The following is a 20,864-nucleotide window of genomic DNA, read 5'->3' as shown; positions in this document are numbered from 1 at the left end:
TAAGTGCAAGTACCAAAAACAAGTGAAAACAAGAGGGATGTTCTCTGCCTCTATGGCACTTGTGAATACATAAAGCATACCATCTCTTCTAGTACCCAGACCAGTGGTATTGAGGTTGACTTCCTCTATGAATGACTTCCATATATCTCTGTTACCTGTAGTTTCATTTCAAAGAGCAGAATGATGACTTTTTCCCTTGGCATGCTGGACCTTTGGAAAACGCTGTAAAAGAATGCCACACTAGATAAACAATGGATCCATGACACTATCTTGATGCAACACTTCTTTGGTGTCAGGGAGCTGAATAAGAATACTAGTCTTGATGAGGTTATTATTATGGTGCCAGTATCCAGGTTGCCAGTTTTTTCGGGCATGAATATGAGAATGTTTAGGACTTGCATGTTAGTAACTATTTCTGTAACTTGTTAGTGACTTCATGGCTAGAGTGGAATGAAGTATAAACCAGGAATTAGAGAGAGATTAGAGGAAGGTGATAAATTGGGAAACAAGAGTGTTGTAGATGTTGATCTAATATACTGAAGTCCCTGAATCTTAAGGCAAGAATTAGGAAAAGTGTTAGACTATTATTCAGGAATACAACAATTTCTAGAGAAAGGATGAAAATGATCAGTTGCTGTGACAAAGATCTTGAATGGATAATAGAATGAATTTGAGTCATTCCCAATTGATGGGCATCTACTCATTTTCCAATTCTTTGCTACCATAAGAAGAGCTACTACAAACATTTTTGCACATATGGGTCCTTTTCCCAAATCCTTTAAGATTTCCTTGGGATACAGACCCTGTAAGGGCACTGCTGGATCAAAGGGTATGCAAAGTTTTCTAGCCTTTAGGCATAGTTTCAGATTGTTCTCCAAAATGGTTGCATCATTTCACAATTCCACCATGATGCATTCCATCAGTGCATTAGTGTTCCATTTTTTCCACATCCCTTCCCACATTTATCATCTTTTCCTGTCATCTTAGCCAATCTGAGAGGTATGAGGTGGTGCCTTAGAGTTGTTTTAATTTGTATTTCTCTAATCAATAGTGATTTATTCTCTAAACTTTGAAATCACTATGAAGGATATCACCATTTATTTAGTAATTTTTGCAGTCTCAGCATCATTTCATAATTACCTGGAACTTTTAGTGGAATTTACCTCCCTTCAGCCCATATAAACAGTTGTAAAATTTTATTGTGTATATCTGTACAAGATCTGAATGTGTCTTTCTACTCATTAAACTCATACCTAGATTCTGTTTTAACAACCTCTTGCCTACACTGTCGGAACAATCTTCAAATTGTTCACACTACTTCAAGCCTACTCCCTTCTCTCATCTTTCATATACTTGTCTAAAGATTTTCACATGTTTTTCTATTATCCCTAAAGTCAAATGTAAATTTCTTTTTGACATTTGAAGCTCTTCATAACCTGGTTCCATTTAACTCTTGCCAGCTTTATTATATCGTCCCTCCACATATTCTATGATCTAAATATACTGCCTTATTTTTTTCTTAGACATGATAACATGTTTCCCTTTTATAGAAATTAATTTTACAGATTACCACTGAAATAAAAATTGAAATGGAGAAAATATTAGCTAAAAAGCTTAAATGTTTCCACGTTAATGAAAAAATTTATAGTTCATTGTATTATGAGTCTCAGGTGAACTCCACTAAAAGTTTTTGTTAATTATGAAACGTCCAATTTCCCACTTGCTGTTCCCCCTCCCTGGAATACTCTCTCACTTCAGATAGGAGAAATGGTTACTGCCTTGTAGATGATAGACAATTACTTCTTTGATTGATTTATTGATTGTTTAGAAGTTCCACTGGGAGCAACAAAGAGTTTATCTTTTTCCTTTTGGCCTATGTGTTAGGAATGGCTTCTGAAACCCTTAATGTAGGAACCAAGCCTGAAACCTTTTCCTTTCTCTTATTCTCTCTCTAACCATTGCATCTCTCAGCTCAAGAAATTTCAGGGGCACCCTGTTGCTTTAAATATAAAAGAGAAATTTAAATACAGGAAAAAGTTAAGAGCATAAGTTGCAGACAATTGCTGATCTGCACTGACAAAGAAGTTCTAAAAAATAAATCTTTTTTTAATTACCAACTTGAAGACATCAAAAAACATGAAGTTTTCAAAAGTTAAAGGAAAAAAAAGGAAATGTTATATGAAATCATGAATCTTCAAAATAGTTTTGTTTTGTTATAAAATTATATTTCATAGGGTAATGTGATACTTGTTTGTCCATGTCCCCTTCGGAACTTTTTTCCTTAGAGGAAATTTCATCATTAAACATTCGGGTTTTCTAAAAAATAAAATTAAAGAGTAAAAGCTGATCAGTAACTTGAAATATTGTACGTAGCATAGCATAACAATATTCTAATTTTTTTCCTAAGTTCATTTCACTACTTCTGAGGTGATCAGACCCATTCTAGAATTTTTTAACTGTTTTTTCTTTGGTCTCAGACTTAATTTTTTTTTTCACTTTTGCCTTCTTCCAATGTATTTTTTGCTTCTTCCAATTCTTTTTCCTTGTTTTAGTCTCTTGGGTTCTTATGTTCTCCTGACACAACTTTAGTGAGGAGTGAGGAATAATTCATTCTCTTCCCTCCAACTGATCCCTAAGCAATAGAATAATAACAAGGAATAGCTAGGTGATGCAGTGATAGTAGAGTCTGGGCTGACTCCTGAAGTCTGACTTGAAGCCAAGAATCATTCTTCCTAATTTCAAATCTGGCCTCATATATACTTATTAGCAGCTATATGACCCTGCTCAAGTCACTTCACTTCAGTTTTCATTCCTTTAAAGCTGGAAAGGCTATGACAAACCATTCCAGTGTCTTTGCCAAGAAAATCCCAAATGAAGTCATGAAATGTCAAACACAACTGAAAAACAATTGAACAATAAGAGTAATAATAATAAATAAAAGAATCAATATTTTATATTGAATATATTAGTTTGAAAAGATTCTACTCTTATCACCTATTATAGTTTTTCAAAAGTTTGCCAGGAGCAAAAAAGTCTTGGATTGTCCCATCCAAATGGAAAATTGTTCACTGGAAAGACTTCAGTCTGAGATTTCTTTCTAGTTTTCCTTTGAGAGAGTTGCTATAATATGATAAATATTTTGGTTGTGGCAATTCAAGAAGATTAGCTAACAAGTTGTCTGGATTTAAATCTTGGTCTGTAGAAAAGCATATTCACACCATTTAAATCATAGTTCATTTTGAAAAACCATCAGTAAACTAATGACGATGGAAATATCTTTGAAGTGGAACAAACATGATATTCTTTCATTTTCAGAATATGACAAGAAGAGGGAGCAGTCCAGGCAGCCTTGAAGTTCCAAAAGATCTTCCTGATATACTGGAAAAGCAGAATCAAATGCGTCCTATAGATGACCCAGGTGTGCCCTCAGAATGGACCTCTCCTGCCAGTGCAGGCAGCAGTGACCTTATCAGCTCAGATAGCCATTCTGATTCTTTCAGCGCTTTCCAGTATGATGGCCGGAAATTTGACAGCAAGTATCTGGTTTTCTGCTTAGCGTTATAATTATCTGTTAATTTGACCTGTTTTCCCACTGCTAATTGCCTAGAACTTGTCTACATAGCATAAAATAGTTATGCCTTTGTTTTCAAAAGTATCATAAAATATTATACAGGGTATCCCAAAAGTTTTTTATTTATTTTAAACTGTTAACTGACATCAGCACTACTATATATATTCTGGGCATTCTAAATAACAGGAAAAACATCCACTTTATCAGTACTGTAAACAAGTTGAAATGTAATTCTTATCCTAGATAACAAAAGTTGATTTAAAATTGGCCAAAAAAAAAAAAATAGGTTTAGTAGGAATGAGGCAGAGGTAAGTTTAAAAAAATAGGAAGTTTTAATCAATGAGAATTTTAAGCTTAAAATGACACAAAACTTTTTGGTATACTCTGTGTATACCAAAAGTTTACATACCAAGGCATGGATCACAAAAGTACTCTCTGAATGGCAATTTTCCCCAAATGAAATGATATGTTTCAGTTTATTAAAAACATTATAGTTTATTTATATTTATTATTATTATTTATTTATATATATATATTATTTAAACATTATAGTTTATGTTTCAGTTCATTAAAAACATTAACGTAGATAATATTATATTAAAAATATATAGATAAAATTTTGGGAAGAATTTAACTCATGGCAGTAAACATTTTATTAAGTATTAGAGACAGGGTGGCAGAGTAAATAACAAACTGAATTTAGAGTAAGAAAGCCCTTGGAATCAGGGAGAGGCTGTCAGGCAGAGGAGATGGTATAAGGTATTCTATAAATTTTTTCAGTTGTAACATGTTTGAGACATGGGTCTCAGGAAGATTAATTCGGAAACTGAGTAAAGTGAGTTATATAACCTATAAATTCATGTCCCAAGGAAATAGCACAGATTTTGGTAATATCTAAAGGATCAACAGTCTTCCAAATATGACATACTGTGATTTTCTAGTCAGAATCCAAGATAACTAAAAAATTTTGTAGTAGTGGTATAATTTGGGAAGTGATCACACAGAAAACCTTGACTGGGTTTTTTGTTTTGTTTTGTTTTGTTTTTTTGGATATTACATCATGGCCAAAAACTGTTCTGCCACTCTGCAGTGGCACAATCGACAATTATAGAATATAAAACAATATGAAAGTATTGAGAATCAGGTTTGCACCTGTGACAAAAAAGCTCCCTAACCTTATATTTCTACTTTTTCTGTTCACAATAGGACAGGGTTTTTGCCAGGGTTCCTGGGATTTGGGCACATACACACAAATGTAGAAACTTTGTTTTATCATAAAATTTCAAGGTATAGATTTTATGCAAATTAATTATCTTCTAGATTTTCCAGAGTCAAAATAATGACTTTCTTTGATTCTCAGTTGTCAGGAAGTAAGATATTTTCGTTTTAGATCAAAGTTCACCATTCAATTCTATGCTCAAACTTCCCTTCACAACTATACTGATTCTGTGTGTGTGTGTGTGTGTGTGTGTGTGTGTGTGTGTGTGTGTGCTTTAATAGCCTTTTATTGACAAAACATATGCATGGGTAATTTTTCAATACTGACCCTTGCAAAAACTTCTCTTCCAACTTTCCCCCTCCTTCCTTCCACCCTTCCCTAGATGGCAGGTAGTCCCATACATGTTAAATATATATGTTAAATACAATATATGTATACATATTTATACAGTTATTTTGCTGCACAAGAAGAATCAGATTTAGAAAGAAGGTAAAAATAACCTGAGAAGAAAAACAAAAGTACCAGCAAACAATAACAGAAAGAGTTGTGGTGTTGTGTATTGTGGTCCACACTCATTTCCCAGTGTTGTTTCCCCATGTTCCCAGAGGTTCTGGAGGCAGCCTTAGGTTCAGTTCAAAGTAGTAATCACCTCAAATGCAGCCAGGTGTTAAAAGTTTAAATCCTTTATTGTCTCCTTCAAAATAGCCCAGTTAGTTTTCTTAGAGGCTTATCTCCCTCCTTGGTTCCAAGAGCTCTTGCAGCTTGTCTGCCAGCTTCAGCCTCCAGCCCTCTCTGAATCTTGCTTGTACCCTTCTCAACTGACTCCAGGTGCTCCTTATATGTGATCTCTTAAAGGTGTGAACCCAAAGGTTGACTCCTCCTCTGAGAGAGTGGGATGTGAATTCTCAAAGGTGTAAACCAATGACAGAAGCATTGTTTCTATCAACTCTAGTGACTTAACACCTTGTAAGGATTCTAACAGTTTCACTGGGTTCTGTTTCATTATTGATCAGTTGGAACTGATTTGGATCCTCTCATTGGTGAAGAGAGCCACGTCCATCAAAATTGATCCTCATATAGTATTGTTGTTGAAGTGTATAATGATTTCCTGGTTCTGCTCATTTCATTTAGCATCAGTTCATGTAAGTCTCTCCAGACCTCTCTATATTTATCCTACTGGCCATTTCTTATAGAACACTACAATTCCATAACATTCATATACCACAATTTATTCAGCCATTCTCCAATTGATGGGCATCCACTCAGTTTCCAGTTTCTTGCCACTACAAAAAGGGCTGCTACAACATTTTTGCACATATAGGTCCCTTTCCCTTCTTTAATATCTCTTTAGGATATAAGCCCAGTAGTAACATTGCTGGATCAAAGGATATGCACAGTTTAATAACTTTTTTAGTGTAGTTTCAAATTGCTCTCCAGAATGTTTGGATCCATTCACAGCTCCACCAACAATGCATCAGGTGTCCCAGTTTTCCCACTTCCCCTCCAACATTCATCATTATTTTTTCTTGTCATCTTAGCCACACAGATTCTGTTTTTTACCTAGATTGTGGCCACAGAATTATTCTTAATTGTTTACTCTTTACTTTATTTAAAAGTTTCTAGGCTTCTCAATGAACAATGCTTATTTCCCTGTTTCCTTTATCATGTTTTCCCCCCCCCCCCCAGAAAAAAACATTTCTGAAACACTCTGGTTTGCATTAGAATTAGGTTTACTTTTTTTTTTTTTTTTTTTGGGGGGGGGGGGAGGAGGCATGAGGCAATTAGAGTTAAGTGACTTTCCCAGCACCACACAGCTAGTAAGTATTAAGTGTCTGAACCCAGATTTGAACTCAGGTCCTGACTTCAGGGCTGGTACTCTATCCCCTGTCCTATCTAGCTCCCCCAGACTTATTCTTTAATCTGCATACACATTTTTGTCTTTTGCCTCACTCTAGGTATCATCCTTTTTATGACTGCTTGGAGCAGTATAGCAATTTATTACAAGTCTTAAAGAATTTTACACTTAATAAAGCACTCATAAAAAAATTCTATATTTTATTGATGCTCCCTCCTCCCCCCATTACTATTATTTTGAGGTAAACTTCCTTCTTTGTCCAAGAAACCCTTCCCTAGTCATTCTTAAGCAAAACCAACAGATGTATCAACCACATAACTAATAGTACACAATACTTTGTACCCATGCTCCCTAGAGAAGGGGAGGGAAGGTATTTCCATTTTGGGGAGTGAAGTTAATTGGTCAGTTCCAATTAAACAATTTTTCTTTTGATTTTACTGCTCTATTTTATTTACATTATTGTAGTTATTGTATAAATTGTGCAGGTTGCATAATTTAAGACTTGTAATAAATTGCTATAATAAATTTTCTAATTTCCTATCTTCATTTTTTAAATAATAGTCCTTACTTTTCTGCAGAATGGAAGAAAATATGTTTCCACCTTTCCTTGGTAGTAAAGATTTGTCAGTTATATTGGTCAAAGTTGATCAGTTATATTGGTCAATGTCCCACTCTTAATATTCATTTCCATTTATATTATTAAAATCGTTTGTTTTCCTGGTTCTGCTTCCTTTAAATTTATAGTATTTCATATATGTTTTTCATTGTTACTCTAAATTCCTTATGTTTATAATGTTTTGCAGAACAATAATATTCTGTTAAATTTATATATCATAATTTGTTCATCCATTATTCAGTCAGCAGCTTTTTTTTTTTTGTTTCCAGTTTTTTTAGGTATGGCAAAAAAGTGCTAGGAATATTTTATGTTGCATAAGTTCTTTTTTTTTTTTCCTCTTATATTTGACTTCCTTGAATTATACCAGTAGAATCTCTAGATTGAAAATTAGTAACAGTTCAGTGACTTGTATTACATAATTCAGTTTTTTCCCAGACACTTGTACCATGTCACAGTTATACCAACAGTATGTTAAGGTGACTGTTTTTCCACAGGCCTTCTTGTTGTTTTTTGTCATCTCTCTCAACTTTCATTGTCCAATGACACTGGGTAAAATTTTATCATTATTGATTTAATGCAGTCTTTCATGTCTTTGTTGATAGCGTACAGTCTTTTGAAAGCTTTTTGATATCCTTTGACCATTTAAAAAAAAAAATTAGGGATCATCTTTTGACTCTATATAATTGTGTAGTTATGATTATTCATTTATTCAGTCATGTTTGTGTTTAGGTGACCTTATACAGGATTTTCCTGATAAATATACTATAGTAGTTTGCTATTTCCTTTACCCAATATATTGAGGCATACAGAGATTGATGTTAAGTAACTTGACCAAGGTCACATGATTAGTGAGCTCAAGTCTTCCTAACACCAGGCCCAGTGCTTTAATCCACTAAGTCATCTAGCTGTGTTAGTTTTCATTTTATCAGAGATTTGATACATTTTTTTCCTGGTTGACTATTTTCCTTCTCCTTCTACTGCATTGATTTTGTCTATGCAAAAGCTATTTAATTTTATGCAGCAAAAGTTATTTATTTTCTCTTATGATCTCATCTCTTTTTTTAAATTAAGAATTGTCCCCCTAATCATAGCAATGAAAGTTACTTCATTTCATTCTCTTTTAAAGTTTTTTTAAATTTATATTTACAATTTAAGTTAATATGTTTTTCAGTTTTTCTAGCAGTTCTGGACAAATAGGAATCTTTCTCCATTCATTTATTTGAACATGATTATTGAACCAAGTAGACTTTCTGAACACTGGGCTATATCTGATCATTTTTAATTCTTAACTCATCTTTTCTATAAATTGTTCTTTTATAATTGATTGGTTTACATTTGAATCTTTTCTATTTATAGATTTTAGCTTTGGAGTTGATGCTGCAACACTATCTTCTACTGAAATTGATGCAACTTTAGGACATCAACAAAGTACAGAAGAATTGGATATGGCAAGTTTAACTACATTGCACATAGATTCTGAAACAAGCAGTCTTAACCAACAGCCATTTTCTGCTGAAGTTGCCACTATTACTGGTAATAATAATAATAATACTTATATAGCACGTTTAAGATTAATGATGCATTTTACATTTATTAACTTTGGCAAATAAATACATGCTTGCAATATATTATCCCTTTTAATAAAGTTACTCATGAAAGAAAAGAGGGAAGGAAGGAGGAAAAAAGGGAGGAAAGAAGAAAGGAAATCACTTATAATTGTTTACTGTATGCCACTTTTACAAGTCTTACCTCATTTGATCCTCACAACAACTCTTGAGTTATTAACTAAGGAAACTGAGGCAGATAGAAATTAAATGAGGTCAGATTTGAACTGAGGCCTTTCTGACTCTAAGCTCACTGCATTATGTACTGCTTCACTTAGCTTAAGGGAAACATGAACACTGGGGGTCTTACATAGAAAAGAGATTAGATGTTTTTTGTTTGACCCTAAGGGAAGGGACTAGGAACAGAGTTCAGGTTTCATATCCATAGTTTCTCATTCTCATTTCTATGGAAGACATAATTTGATCCAAACTAATTCTAAAAATAATATATATTCAGTGGTTTCTGTTACATATTTATTTGCCTAATAAGTCAGATAATGTACACAATGTTCCTGTAACTTTCCAGTTCAAAATTGCCTTTTTTGGTTGCCACTTCTCTATATAGATGGTATTCTTTTATTAGAATTATAATCTTACCGAAAGCATACTTTGTTATATGTATCTCCTGTTTTAACACAATACCAAAATTATTTTTAAAAATTACTATTTTATTTTTCTCTCAATTATATGTAAAAACAGTTTTTACTTTTTTTTTTCAAATTTTGAGTTTCATGATCTCCCTCCATCCCTTCTAACTCATTGAGAAGGTAAGCAATTTGACATAAGTTTTGCATATGTAGTAATACAAAACATTGCTATTTAAGTCATGCTGTGAAAGAAAGCAGAGACAAAAAATCCAAATCAAGAAAATAAAGAAAAAATATGCTTCAGTCTATATTCAGACTCGACCAGTTCTCTTTCCTTGGAGATGACACCATCTTTCATCATAGTCCTTCATAATTGTCTGGGATCCCTGTATTGCTAAAAATTACTTAAGATATTCACAATTTATGTTATTGTGTAATTTTTTTCCTGGTTCTGCTCATTTCACTAAGGTATCACTTCATGTGAGTTGTAGTAAACTCTTAATAAAAAGCTGTTCCTTTGACTAAATACTGTATATGACTTGCTGCATGTTTTTTTTCTGGGACTGTAATATGCACTACTTTTTTTTGTTTGGACAACTGGGGAATTGATGCATAATTTTAAAAGTGATTTTATGAAATTTTATTTACAGGTTCAGAAAGTGTTTCTCCAATTCATTCTGCTCTGGGATCCAGATCACAGACACCATCCCCTGCTAATCTGAATGCAGATCATATTGAACAGAAGGACCTTCAGTTGGATGAGAAGCTCCAGCAGTCTGTTTTGCAAACCCCAGATGACCTAGGCAATTATTTGGAAATTAGAAATATTCTGTTTTTCTTTTCTTTTCCCTGCATTAGAATTAAGGATGTTAGTAAAATAAGGTTCTTTGAATAAGAACATATTTTATAGGTATTCCAATGATCTTAGAATCTGGAGGAAAGTTAAATTTTGCTATAACATTTTCCTTGCCCTTTAAAAACAAACTTCTCATTTATTTTAAACTGCAACTTGAAAAAAAATTCTGCTGATTTGATTACTATTCACACCCTAGATTCATATATTCTGTTGTTCATACATATTACATTATCCTTTTTTGGTATTTACTAACATAGGTAGTATTTGAATAGTTTTCCTTTAATAATCAATCTTTAGGAGAAAGTTGGCTGATTTACTTGGTTTTCAATGAGAAAGCCACAAATCATAGTATTCCTTTTTGATTGATTTTAATTCTTCAGGTTATCAAATTTTATATTTTAAGTGTATATAGAAAGAAAGTAACTCACATTTATAAATGCTTTAAAGTTTTTAAAGCACTATTCTCACAGCTGCTCTTTGAAGTAAGTATTGTACCTCTTTTTTTTTTTTCTAATTTGCAGGTGTAGAAATGGAAATTCATAGAAGTTAAATGATTTGCCTAAGGTCACATAACTACTGAATATCAGAGATTAGGGTCAAATCAGGTCTCTGCTAACTCCAGAGAAAGGTTACATAACTACTAAATATCAGAGATTAGGGTCAAACCAGGTCTTTCCTAACTCCATTGAAATACAGCAATATAACAAGATGGAATAATTCTTACCCTTGGAAATTTTTATTGCTACAAATCAGATAGGTAATTCTCAGACTTTGTTAAGCATACAAACACATAGTATCAGCAGCAGCAGCATGATAATAGCTAACATTCTGTAGTATTACTACATACTAGGCACTATGCTAAGAACTTTACAGTTATTCTTATTAGTCATTATTCTCATTTGATATACACCACATTCCTGGGAAGTATATGCTATTATTATTCCCATTTCATAGATGAGGAAGCTGAGGTTGATAGAGGACTTGCCCAGAATCATCCAACCTAGTATGTGTCAGAGGCCAGATTTCAACTCAGATCTTTATGATGCTAGGCCTAGCAATCCACCTAGTATACTATCTAATTGCCCCAATCATGACATTTATAATAATTATGTTATTTTGCCAGAAATGTTTTTGAGACTATATTGGAAAATTTTGACAAAGAAAGAGATTAAAGCAAGTGACATAAAACCTGTACACTGTAGTCATGAAATACACTTGCTCTGCTAACAAAATAAAAACAAGTTAAATTCCTGCATTGTTTTATCAATTGCTCTTAACATTTGATTGTCTCAATTCCCTAGGACATAATTTTCTTCTTTATAATCTCACTATGCCTTTTATTTCTCCTTTTAAAAAAAAAAATCTGCCCTTGGATTGCTACACTGTTCTTTAGTTTCACTTCAAATGGACATATTTAAAGGGAGAGAAAAACTTAGATTATTTTATTTCTTCTTAGTTTTATAAACCTGTTGATAAGTCAATAGAATTGATAAGTGTGGTTTTAGAGAGATTGTAAGAAGCTAATTTATGATTTTATCCAGAATCTTATCACATCTCCATAGTCTTCTTCATTTTTAATGAAAAAAAAAATCTGAAGTAATATGTCAATTTTCTTTTAAGGATATTACAATTCTAAAATTTGTCATGTTCATTAAGAACTATATTCCACTGTTTAAATATTTCTTCTAGTTATGTTATATATTTGTAGAAGAGGCTTCAGTTGTGCATCACATCATCAAGTCTACTATTTATCATTTTTAATATTATTCTTGTGATTTGCAAATATTGGAATCATTTTGTAAATTATTTCCAGCTTCTTTTGCTGAGAGGAGGAAGAATTTTCTTTAAAGATTTAACTGGTTTGAGAAAATACAAAGAAAAGGGCAGTCATGCTTAGTTTTGTGAGGGTATGTTCCTTAAACTATTTGGTAAGGTTTCCTTTTGAGGATCAGATGACTCTGCAACCCACAAAAAGTTAATTGTAGACATGTACTGTATATGAAAATTTTAAAGGGAATTTTCTCATCTTCTTGTTAATCTATTACTTGTTATTGGTAATAGTCTTGAGTAACCATTCCAGACTAAAGCATTTAAAAAGATTAGTGAACACATAAAAAACAAAAAACAATAAAACTTGGTAGAGAAAATGTGTCATGTTGGAAATGAAAGAATATGCCTGTTAGGAAAAGTAAGAATAATTATGTATTATGTGATATATAAAAGCTAGATTATAACTATTGCCAAGAGTAAAAGTTCTTGATTTTTCCAAGAGTTACATGAATGATGATTTATATGTCATTGACAAGAGAATATTAGCTCAAATTGTAAGCACCAGAAGTAATTCAAGTTACATGTAAGGAAGTATAATTTTTATAGTAAAAAAAGTTGTAGAATTTCCTTATAAATACATTCAATCAAAATAATGTTCAGATTCTTTAAATAGTTTAGTTCAAAGAGTCTTACGTGGTTTTTAAAGATATTAACAATTAAAAACTACACAAAGATTTTTCATTAACAACCCAATTATGGTACTAAAATTGTACATTATTTTTCTTTTTTAACATTTTTAAAACAAAGAATGAATATAATAATAGCTAACACATCCACAGATATGTGTATGTCTGCATGCATACTTGACATATAACTAGACACATGTGCACACACATACACAAAAAATCCAAACATAAATGCTTACTAAGGACCAGTCACTATACAGTGCTATTTTTATGTTGAAACAGGAAAACATGAGTTAAGTGATTTGTACAGGGGTCATAAAAAGCTAGTAAGTATCTGAGACTGCATTTCAATTCATGTCCTCCTGACTCCAGGCTCAGTGCTTTTATCTGTTATGTCACTTAGTTTATACAGTGAATTATTATGGTCATTTGATGCTTTAGACTTTTTTAGATTTATTCTAGAGAGGTTATTTAATGATATGTAAAGAGAGTGATAGCCTAAGATTATAGTTTTATACTTAGTGGGAAAAAGTAAAAATGATACATAAATTGTAACTTATATAAACTTAATCTTAGATTATTTCTGAAAGTAGAAATTTATCTGTGTTGTGCCACATCATAAAGGAGGATTTGAATATAATATTTCTTAAAAAATCCAATAAGTTTTCTTTTTTCAGGTAATACTTTCAGAACTTAACAGAAACACTCAAATTGATGAGCTACTGATCCAAATGTAGAATTTGTTAGTATTTAAGCATTTGCTAATCAATATGGTCATTGCTTTTCTTATTTCCAAGATAATTGACTTTTGTTGTCTTTGTTTTTTCCTCTTAAAATTTACAGAAATTTTATTTACAGTATTATTGCATTAACTTCTAGAAACAAGTGAGTTCCCATCCGAGTGCTGCAGTGTGATGGCAGGAGGTACTCTCACAGGATGGCATGCAGATGTTGCTACTGTAATGTGGAGAAGAATGCTAGGCATTTTGGGAGATGTTAATACTATTATGGATCCTGAAATACATGCTCAAGTGTTTGATTACTTGTGTGAACTTTGGCAGAATTTAGCCAAGGTAAATTAGGGGGAAACGGAAAATGAGATGGGAGAATTTATCATAGAGAAAAAATAAAAAAATACTTTGCTTATGAAATTAGCAATGTACTACAGAATTGCATAAATTTCAGTTATATTTTTTTCTTTAAAAAATTTCAGATTAGAGATAACCTTGGAATTTCAACTGATAACATGACTTCACCTTCTCCACCAGTTTTAATACCTCCTCTGAGAATCCTTACTCCTTGGCTTTTCAAGGTAAATAAGTTTTTATTTTTGAAATAAATAGCTGATCAGTATATCTCTTAAGCCTTATAAGTACATATATTTTTACTGTTTTTTTCCTTAACAATTCTTTTTCTTGCTAGTTATTTTTGGTGGTATTGCTTGTGCATGATGGTGAAAACTGTATATAAATTGGTGTGAATTAAAGCATTTATAATTAAAGGCTCTCATTAAGTTAATATAATTGAACATAATTATTTACACTTAATTAGGTAAATATTTTTATTCCCATCTCCTTTTTTTTTTTGAAATTTAAAATTGACTTTTTAATTGTAGGCAACTATGTTGACTGATAAATATAAACAAGGCAAATTACATGCCTATAAACTTATTTGCAACACAATGAAAAGAAGACAAGATGTATCACCAAATAGAGACTTTTTAACACATTTCTATAATATAATGCATTGTGGACTACTCCATGTTGATCAGGTAAGTTTATACTTTCTTAGAAATCCTATCCATTTACTTTTGATCCTTGATTTTCTTTACTTTTTTAATGTATTAATATTTCAACTAGCTGTCGAGATGATATTTCATAGAAATTTTATTTTTCTTGTTGAATAAAACACATTTAATATTAAAGGTAGATTATTTGTTTCTAAGAAAAAAAATGGTTTTTGAACATTACATATTCATCTATTGGTCCAATAATTTGTAAACTTTAATTTTCTAATAAATCCTAAAATAAATTAACTCACTATTACAAGAACTACATGTAAGATGGCAATTTGTGTTATATTCAGTCTGTTATGAAATAATTAAATCAGCAGCAATAATCTTAACAGCTAATTCTGTTGCCCATTTGAAAGTAGAATAAATTAATTGTCAATTTAACAATTTTCCCTTAGAGATTTTATATGGAATCTCTTCACAAAGATCTAAGATTTCTAAAGTAGAAATCCTTTGATTTCCTTTGAATTTTGGAACTTAAACTTAGAATTGCATATGGAAGCAAATAGGTCCAGGAAATGAATTTGTGCTTCACAGTCTTGGAGAAAATGATCTGTTATATTATGTACCCACTGCTAAATAGTCTTCCTCTTTCTTTTAGCAGTAGAAGCATCCTGTATTGTTACCATTTGAAATAATAAGATTTGGACCTGCTTTCCTCTAAGCATATAATAGGAATTGCTCATTTGGATAAATTAAAATTAACCTTGTTAACTATTTAACATATAACATTTAATATTAGCATTAACTATTTAAATTCAGTTTTCAATCAGTTTTCTGAAGACAAGTCTTAGTAAAGCAAACTATAGAAATTGTTTTTCTTTCTATAGTTTTCAGCTTATCCATTTTTAAGCTTTAAGGAGTAACTAATAGCAAATATATATGTATACATATATGCATGTATGTATATATTTGTAATACTTATTTTTCTTTCCTGTTTTTTCTCTTAAGGATATTGTAAATACAATCATCAAGCACTGCTCCCCTCAATTTTTTTCACTTGGCTTGCCTGGTGCCACAATGCTTATTATGGATTTTATTGTAGCAGCTGGTAGAGTAGCTTCTTCAGCATTTCTTAATGTAAGTGTTCAGTTTTTATTTTTCTTCACAAATCAGCAAACTTTAACCAAACTGTAAGTAACTGGAATACAACATAAAAAAGTTTCTAAATAACCTTGAGTTTGCCACAACTCAAAATTTTGGTCATTTCCCTTCAGAAAGAAAATTTAAGGAACTCAAGCTCACGTTCAAAGAAAATTTATAACTGATTAACAGATCAGTGCAGCATCCATTTCAATAATGTGAATTTCAATACTCTGATCATTAAAGTGCAAAAGGTGAAGGAGGCTGAAGTGAAAGAGAAGAAAGTATAGCTAGATGGGTATAGCTAGAGAGAAAAAAAAGGCTAGAAGCAGTGGTGAGAAAACACAGAAAAAAGTATAGAAGTGTCCTAATGAGAAAACAAAAGTGGAAAAGTAAAAGTAAATTGAATTAAATGTCCATTTAATGTTGTACATAAGCTACAGAAAAAAGCAATATGTAATACTCTGTGCTTTCTAAGAATATAAGGCAACTTTAATTATGACTTCCCTTCTAAAAAGCAATTCATAGTTAAAAACAAAGGACAGTTAAATGCAAATTTAGACTAGTTTTTATAACTTCTATGTCTGAAATATTCTAAGCTCTTTATTAGTTTTGTGACTTTGGGCAAATCACTTAATCTTTAGGTTTCAGGTTCCCCATATATAAAATTAAAGGATTGACATATTTGACCTAAAGTTCTTTATAGTTCTCTTATCTTTATAGGGCTTTAAAATCCTATAATTCTATTTTTTTCATGGAAAATTATGTGTCTGTCTCAATACTATGTTCAATATCGTAGATGTAAGTAGGGAAAACACTTTGTAAGCCTTTATCTGATATATGTGTGTGTGTGTTTGTGTGTATATAGATATTATATATGTATATTTTATTACATTATATATAAAATATACATTATATATACATATATATGTTGTAAGAAGTTAGCATTTTTAACATGGAATGTCAGATGAAGATATCTGGATAACTGTGATAAAATATGTTTATGATAAAAATATTTTGATATCTATTTCAATGTAATTGATTTTATTTGTAATCCTATATATTTTATTTTATTCATTTAAAAACATCATTTTGAAAGAGGCTATAAAAATGGGGTATTTCTAAAAGCTTTATGAGGTGAATATATTTGAAGTGGACTCTAAAGAATGGGTAAGATTTATGAATCCTATGCCTGCTTTAGGGAGACTTTTAAAATAGCAGAAACATCTTGAACCAAAGACTCAAAACAAGAAAGAGATGGGCATAACCAGGAAGTGATGAGTAGTCCACTTTAGTCTACAATGTAATGTATGTGGCATAAACTATTTGTCATTAAGATTGTAGTTCTAAGTTGGGCCCAGATTGTGAAGGTCTCTTAAATAGAATGCTGAAAAGTTTAGACTTTAGTGAGTCAAGTGTGTTGAGCCCTGGAAGGCTTTTAAGTAGAGGAGTAAGTCTTTAAACCATACTTTAATAATATTATTCTAATATTTAAGATGGATGAACCATTTGAAAATCTTTGAATTAGTTGTAGTTTGAAGTGATAAGAATAATCAGTGTGTGCTGGGTTGGGTCATCAACAGTTTCTTATGAAATTATGGGAATAGAACAAGTTACCAGCATGGACAGTAGAGAACAAGGTGACCCAAAGTACAATTTTGAGCAATACTTATGTTTGGGATATACAAAGAAGTGCCATTGAAGAAAACAAAACTGATAGAAAAACCAGAATGATTTATTGCCCATAAAGCCAAAGGTTCAGAAAGTTTCAAGAGGGTATCTCTTGATGTATATAAATGTGTAATAGCCATTTTATAAAGAGAACAAGGACAATTAAGGAATGAAAAATGTCCCATTTAATTTGGATATCAAGTTGTCCCTAATGATGTTTTCAGGAACAAAACTGGGGATAGAAGCTACATTTTGGGGGGTTAGGTAGTTAGTAGGAGACGAAAAAGTTGACGGAGGTATATATATTGTACTTTTTGAAAAGTTTGACAATGGATAAAAGCAGAGATAATAGAGAAATCTGAATATGCTTATTAATAGTAAGGAAGAAGAAATGAAAGATTCATGCTAAGTTCTAGTGAAGAAAATAGGATTAAAATCACAGGTAGAGGAGTTAGCCTCATATTGAAGGAAGGACACCATTTTTATCTGAGGAGGAAGGAGAAGAAAAATGGGAGGTAGAAGAGGTAAAGTGAATGTCCCTTTTGTATCTGTAAAATAGAAAACAAGATTATCTTCTGAGGGTCTAGAGGCCTGAGGAGAACAGAAAAAATTTTTAGAACAGTTTCTTTGGAAATTTTAAAGATATGAATAAGAAATACCCAAAAGTATGAAAGCTCAATTTTTCTTGGGTGATATGAATTTGTAGTCACCTCCATTAGGTATAATTTCACAACATCTTATAGACCTAATACACCTGGAAGCTAGATTAAATTAGATAGTTGGAATAACTCAGCCATGGAGACTAACAAAAATCTGAGGAGCAGCAGGAGATCCAAAGGATAATGCATTTTGTGATGCTAGCTAGATCATTTCTAAAGTGGTTGACCATAGATCTAGGCTGGGATGAGTGAAATTAGACGGAAAATCCTAAAGAATTGAAAATCTGGAGGTGTTGATGAAAGATAAATAACAGTGAGTGATAAATAATGTGATAAGTCATGATTTGGTGATGTAAAGAATTTGATTATGAGATGAGATAATCCAGAGAGCCAGCAGTTCATAGTGTGAAGTTTTATACATAAAAATATTTTTCATGTAGAACAGTTTATATAGTAGATAAAATTAAAACTTCATAACATGCAGCATTTCACATGGGGAATTTTTATTGGAAAAATATTGTTTTAAAGGATATTGATGATGGTCATAGTGATAATAACCACCACTATTTATGTTTTACTATTTGATTCTCATAAAATCCTTGTTCTTTTTATTCCTGTTTTTACAAATGAGGAAATTGAAGTTCAGAAAGAATTTTGAGTTTCCCATGGTCATTTGGCTATTAAATGATAGAGGTATGGGATTTGAACCTCAATCTTTTAAATATAATTCTAGTGTTCTTATCATTTGTCTCAGTCTATTTTGCTATGACTGTGTTCATCATTGAACATGTGTTAGTGAATGAAAGTGAATTTGCATAAAGGTTATTAAAATTATAATTATGTCTTGATTACTTGGGCAACCTTTATAATTTTTGTGTTGTGTAATTCAGATTCATTTCTACATTTTTGTTAAATAGCACAGCATTGGCTTGAATTTTTTTTTCTTAATACATACTAATGCCATTAAATGCATTTATCTCATATCTAGGCACCAAGAGTAGAAGCACAAGTTCTGCTGGGGTCCCTTGTATGCTTTCCCAATTTGTATTGTGTACTACCTGCTCTTCATCCAAACATGCCTGATATTGCTGTATCACAATTCACAGATGTCAAGGTAAGGTGTCTTAGCAATAAGATCCATAATTAATCATTGTATTCACTGCAGAGTTTTCATTTTTCAGTGATGATTTTTCTTTTGCAACTTTTTTATTCTATTTCCCAAGTCTCCTTTGTCAGATTATCTGTTTATATATTTTTTAAGGTTTGCATAAAAATAGTTTTCAACATGCATTTTTAAAAAAATAATTATAACTTTTTATTGACAGAACTCATGCCTGGGTAATTTTTTACAACATCATCCCTTGTACTCACTTCTGCTCCTACTTTTCCCCTCCCTTCCTCCACCCCCTCCCCCAGATGGCAAGCAGTCCTTTACATGTTAAATATGTCACAGTATATCCTAGATACAATATATGTGTGCAGAACCATACAGTTCTCTTGTTGCACAGGAAGAATTGGATTCAGAAGGTAAAAATAACCCGGGAAGAAAAACAAAAATGCAAACAGTTTACATTCATTTCCCAGTGTTATTTCATTAATCAATTGAAACTGAGTTAGATCTTCTCTTTGCTGAAGAAATCCACTTCCATCAGAATACATCCTCATATAGTATCGTTGATGAAGTATATAATGATCTCCTGTTTCTTCTTATTTCACCTAGCATCAGTTCACAACATGCATTTTTGTAAGACTTTGTGTTCCATTTTTTTTTTTCCTTCCTTTCGCCTTTCTTTTTCTTTTCCCCAAGACAGCAAGCAATCTGACATGGGTTTTACGTGTACAATCATTTTAAACATATTTCCATATTGTGAAAGAAAAATTCAGAACAAAAGTGAAAAACCATGAGAAGAAAAAGGTAATCAGACAAATTAAAAAAAAAAGTGAAAATAGTGTGCTTCAGTCCACATTCAGTCTCTATAGTTCTCTCCCTGGATGTGGATGGCATTTTCTATCACAAGTTTATTGGAATTGTCTTGAAACACTGAATTGTGAGAAGAGCCAAGTCTATCATAGTTGATCATCACATAATATTCTTGTTCTCATGTACAATGTTCTCCTGATTTCACTCAGCTTCAGTTCATGTAAGTCTTTTCAGTATTTATGAAATCGGCCTGCTTGTCATTTCTTATAGAATGATAATATTTCATTACATTCATATACCATAACTTTTTCAGCCATTCTCTAGCTAGTGGTCATTCACTCAATTTATTCATTCAGTTCGCAATTCCTTGTCACCACAAATGGAATTCCTATAAACATTTTTGCACATGTAGGTCCTTTCCCCTTTTTTGTTTTTAAAAAGATCTTACTAAAGCTTCAGGCACAGCATTCCAGTTGTCACAGAGTCCTGTTACCAAGTGGGCACTGGCAGGGAAATAACTGATTGCTCTGCCTTCCAACTGTTCTACTCGAGTTAGAGATAGCAAGAAGAATCTCATGCTTGGAGCTTTATGATGCTTCTATGATTAGACAGTCTTGTCACTTGGACCCCAGGACAGCATACATCAAAATACACTTGAATGGCACCAAGGTTAAATACAAAATGGCTTTATTTATATAATTTGAGAGAAAGATTTGACTGAATCCGCTAACTTTCTAATAGAAAAGCTCTTTAGCCCCTTCTTATATCTGTTTATATTTTTTAAAATAAACAAGTATTTTATTGGTAATTTGACATTTTTTAACAACACAGAAAAGCTTTTCTTTTTTAAGATTTATTTAATTTGCTTTTTTTTCAAATTACCAAATCTTTTTTCTTTCCCTCTCATCTCTCTTCCCTGCCATGTTAAAGAAAAACAAACCCCAAGCCCCTTATATAATATTCATACTCAGGTA

At 31.9% G+C, this 20,864-nt stretch overlaps 1 protein-coding gene across 15 annotated transcripts in view; it reads left to right on the top strand.

Moving 5' to 3' along the window:
* Positions 1-20,864, top strand: part of RALGAPA1 (Ral GTPase activating protein catalytic subunit alpha 1) — a 289,451-nt gene that overhangs the window by 141,504 nt on the left and 127,083 nt on the right. For all 15 annotated transcript variants that reach the window (XM_031952869.1, XM_031952861.1, XM_031952860.1 and 12 more), the window contains 8 exons: positions 3,316-3,532; positions 8,618-8,794; positions 10,103-10,255; positions 13,644-13,837; positions 13,978-14,076; positions 14,380-14,535; positions 15,508-15,636; positions 18,958-19,083. In XM_031952869.1, the coding sequence (XP_031808729.1) occupies positions 3,316-3,532; positions 8,618-8,794; positions 10,103-10,255; positions 13,644-13,837; positions 13,978-14,076; positions 14,380-14,535; positions 15,508-15,636; positions 18,958-19,083 (1,251 nt within the window). The remainder of the gene's footprint in view (positions 1-3,315; positions 3,533-8,617; positions 8,795-10,102; positions 10,256-13,643; positions 13,838-13,977; positions 14,077-14,379; positions 14,536-15,507; positions 15,637-18,957; positions 19,084-20,864) is intronic.

The sequence above is a fragment of the Sarcophilus harrisii genome, chromosome 2 (genome assembly GCF_902635505.1).
Source record: "Sarcophilus harrisii chromosome 2, mSarHar1.11, whole genome shotgun sequence".
In the NCBI taxonomy this organism is placed as follows: domain Eukaryota; kingdom Metazoa; phylum Chordata; class Mammalia; order Dasyuromorphia; family Dasyuridae; genus Sarcophilus; species Sarcophilus harrisii.
The sequence above is the reverse complement of the archived record's forward strand: the minus strand, read 5'-3'. Positions and strand labels throughout refer to the sequence as shown.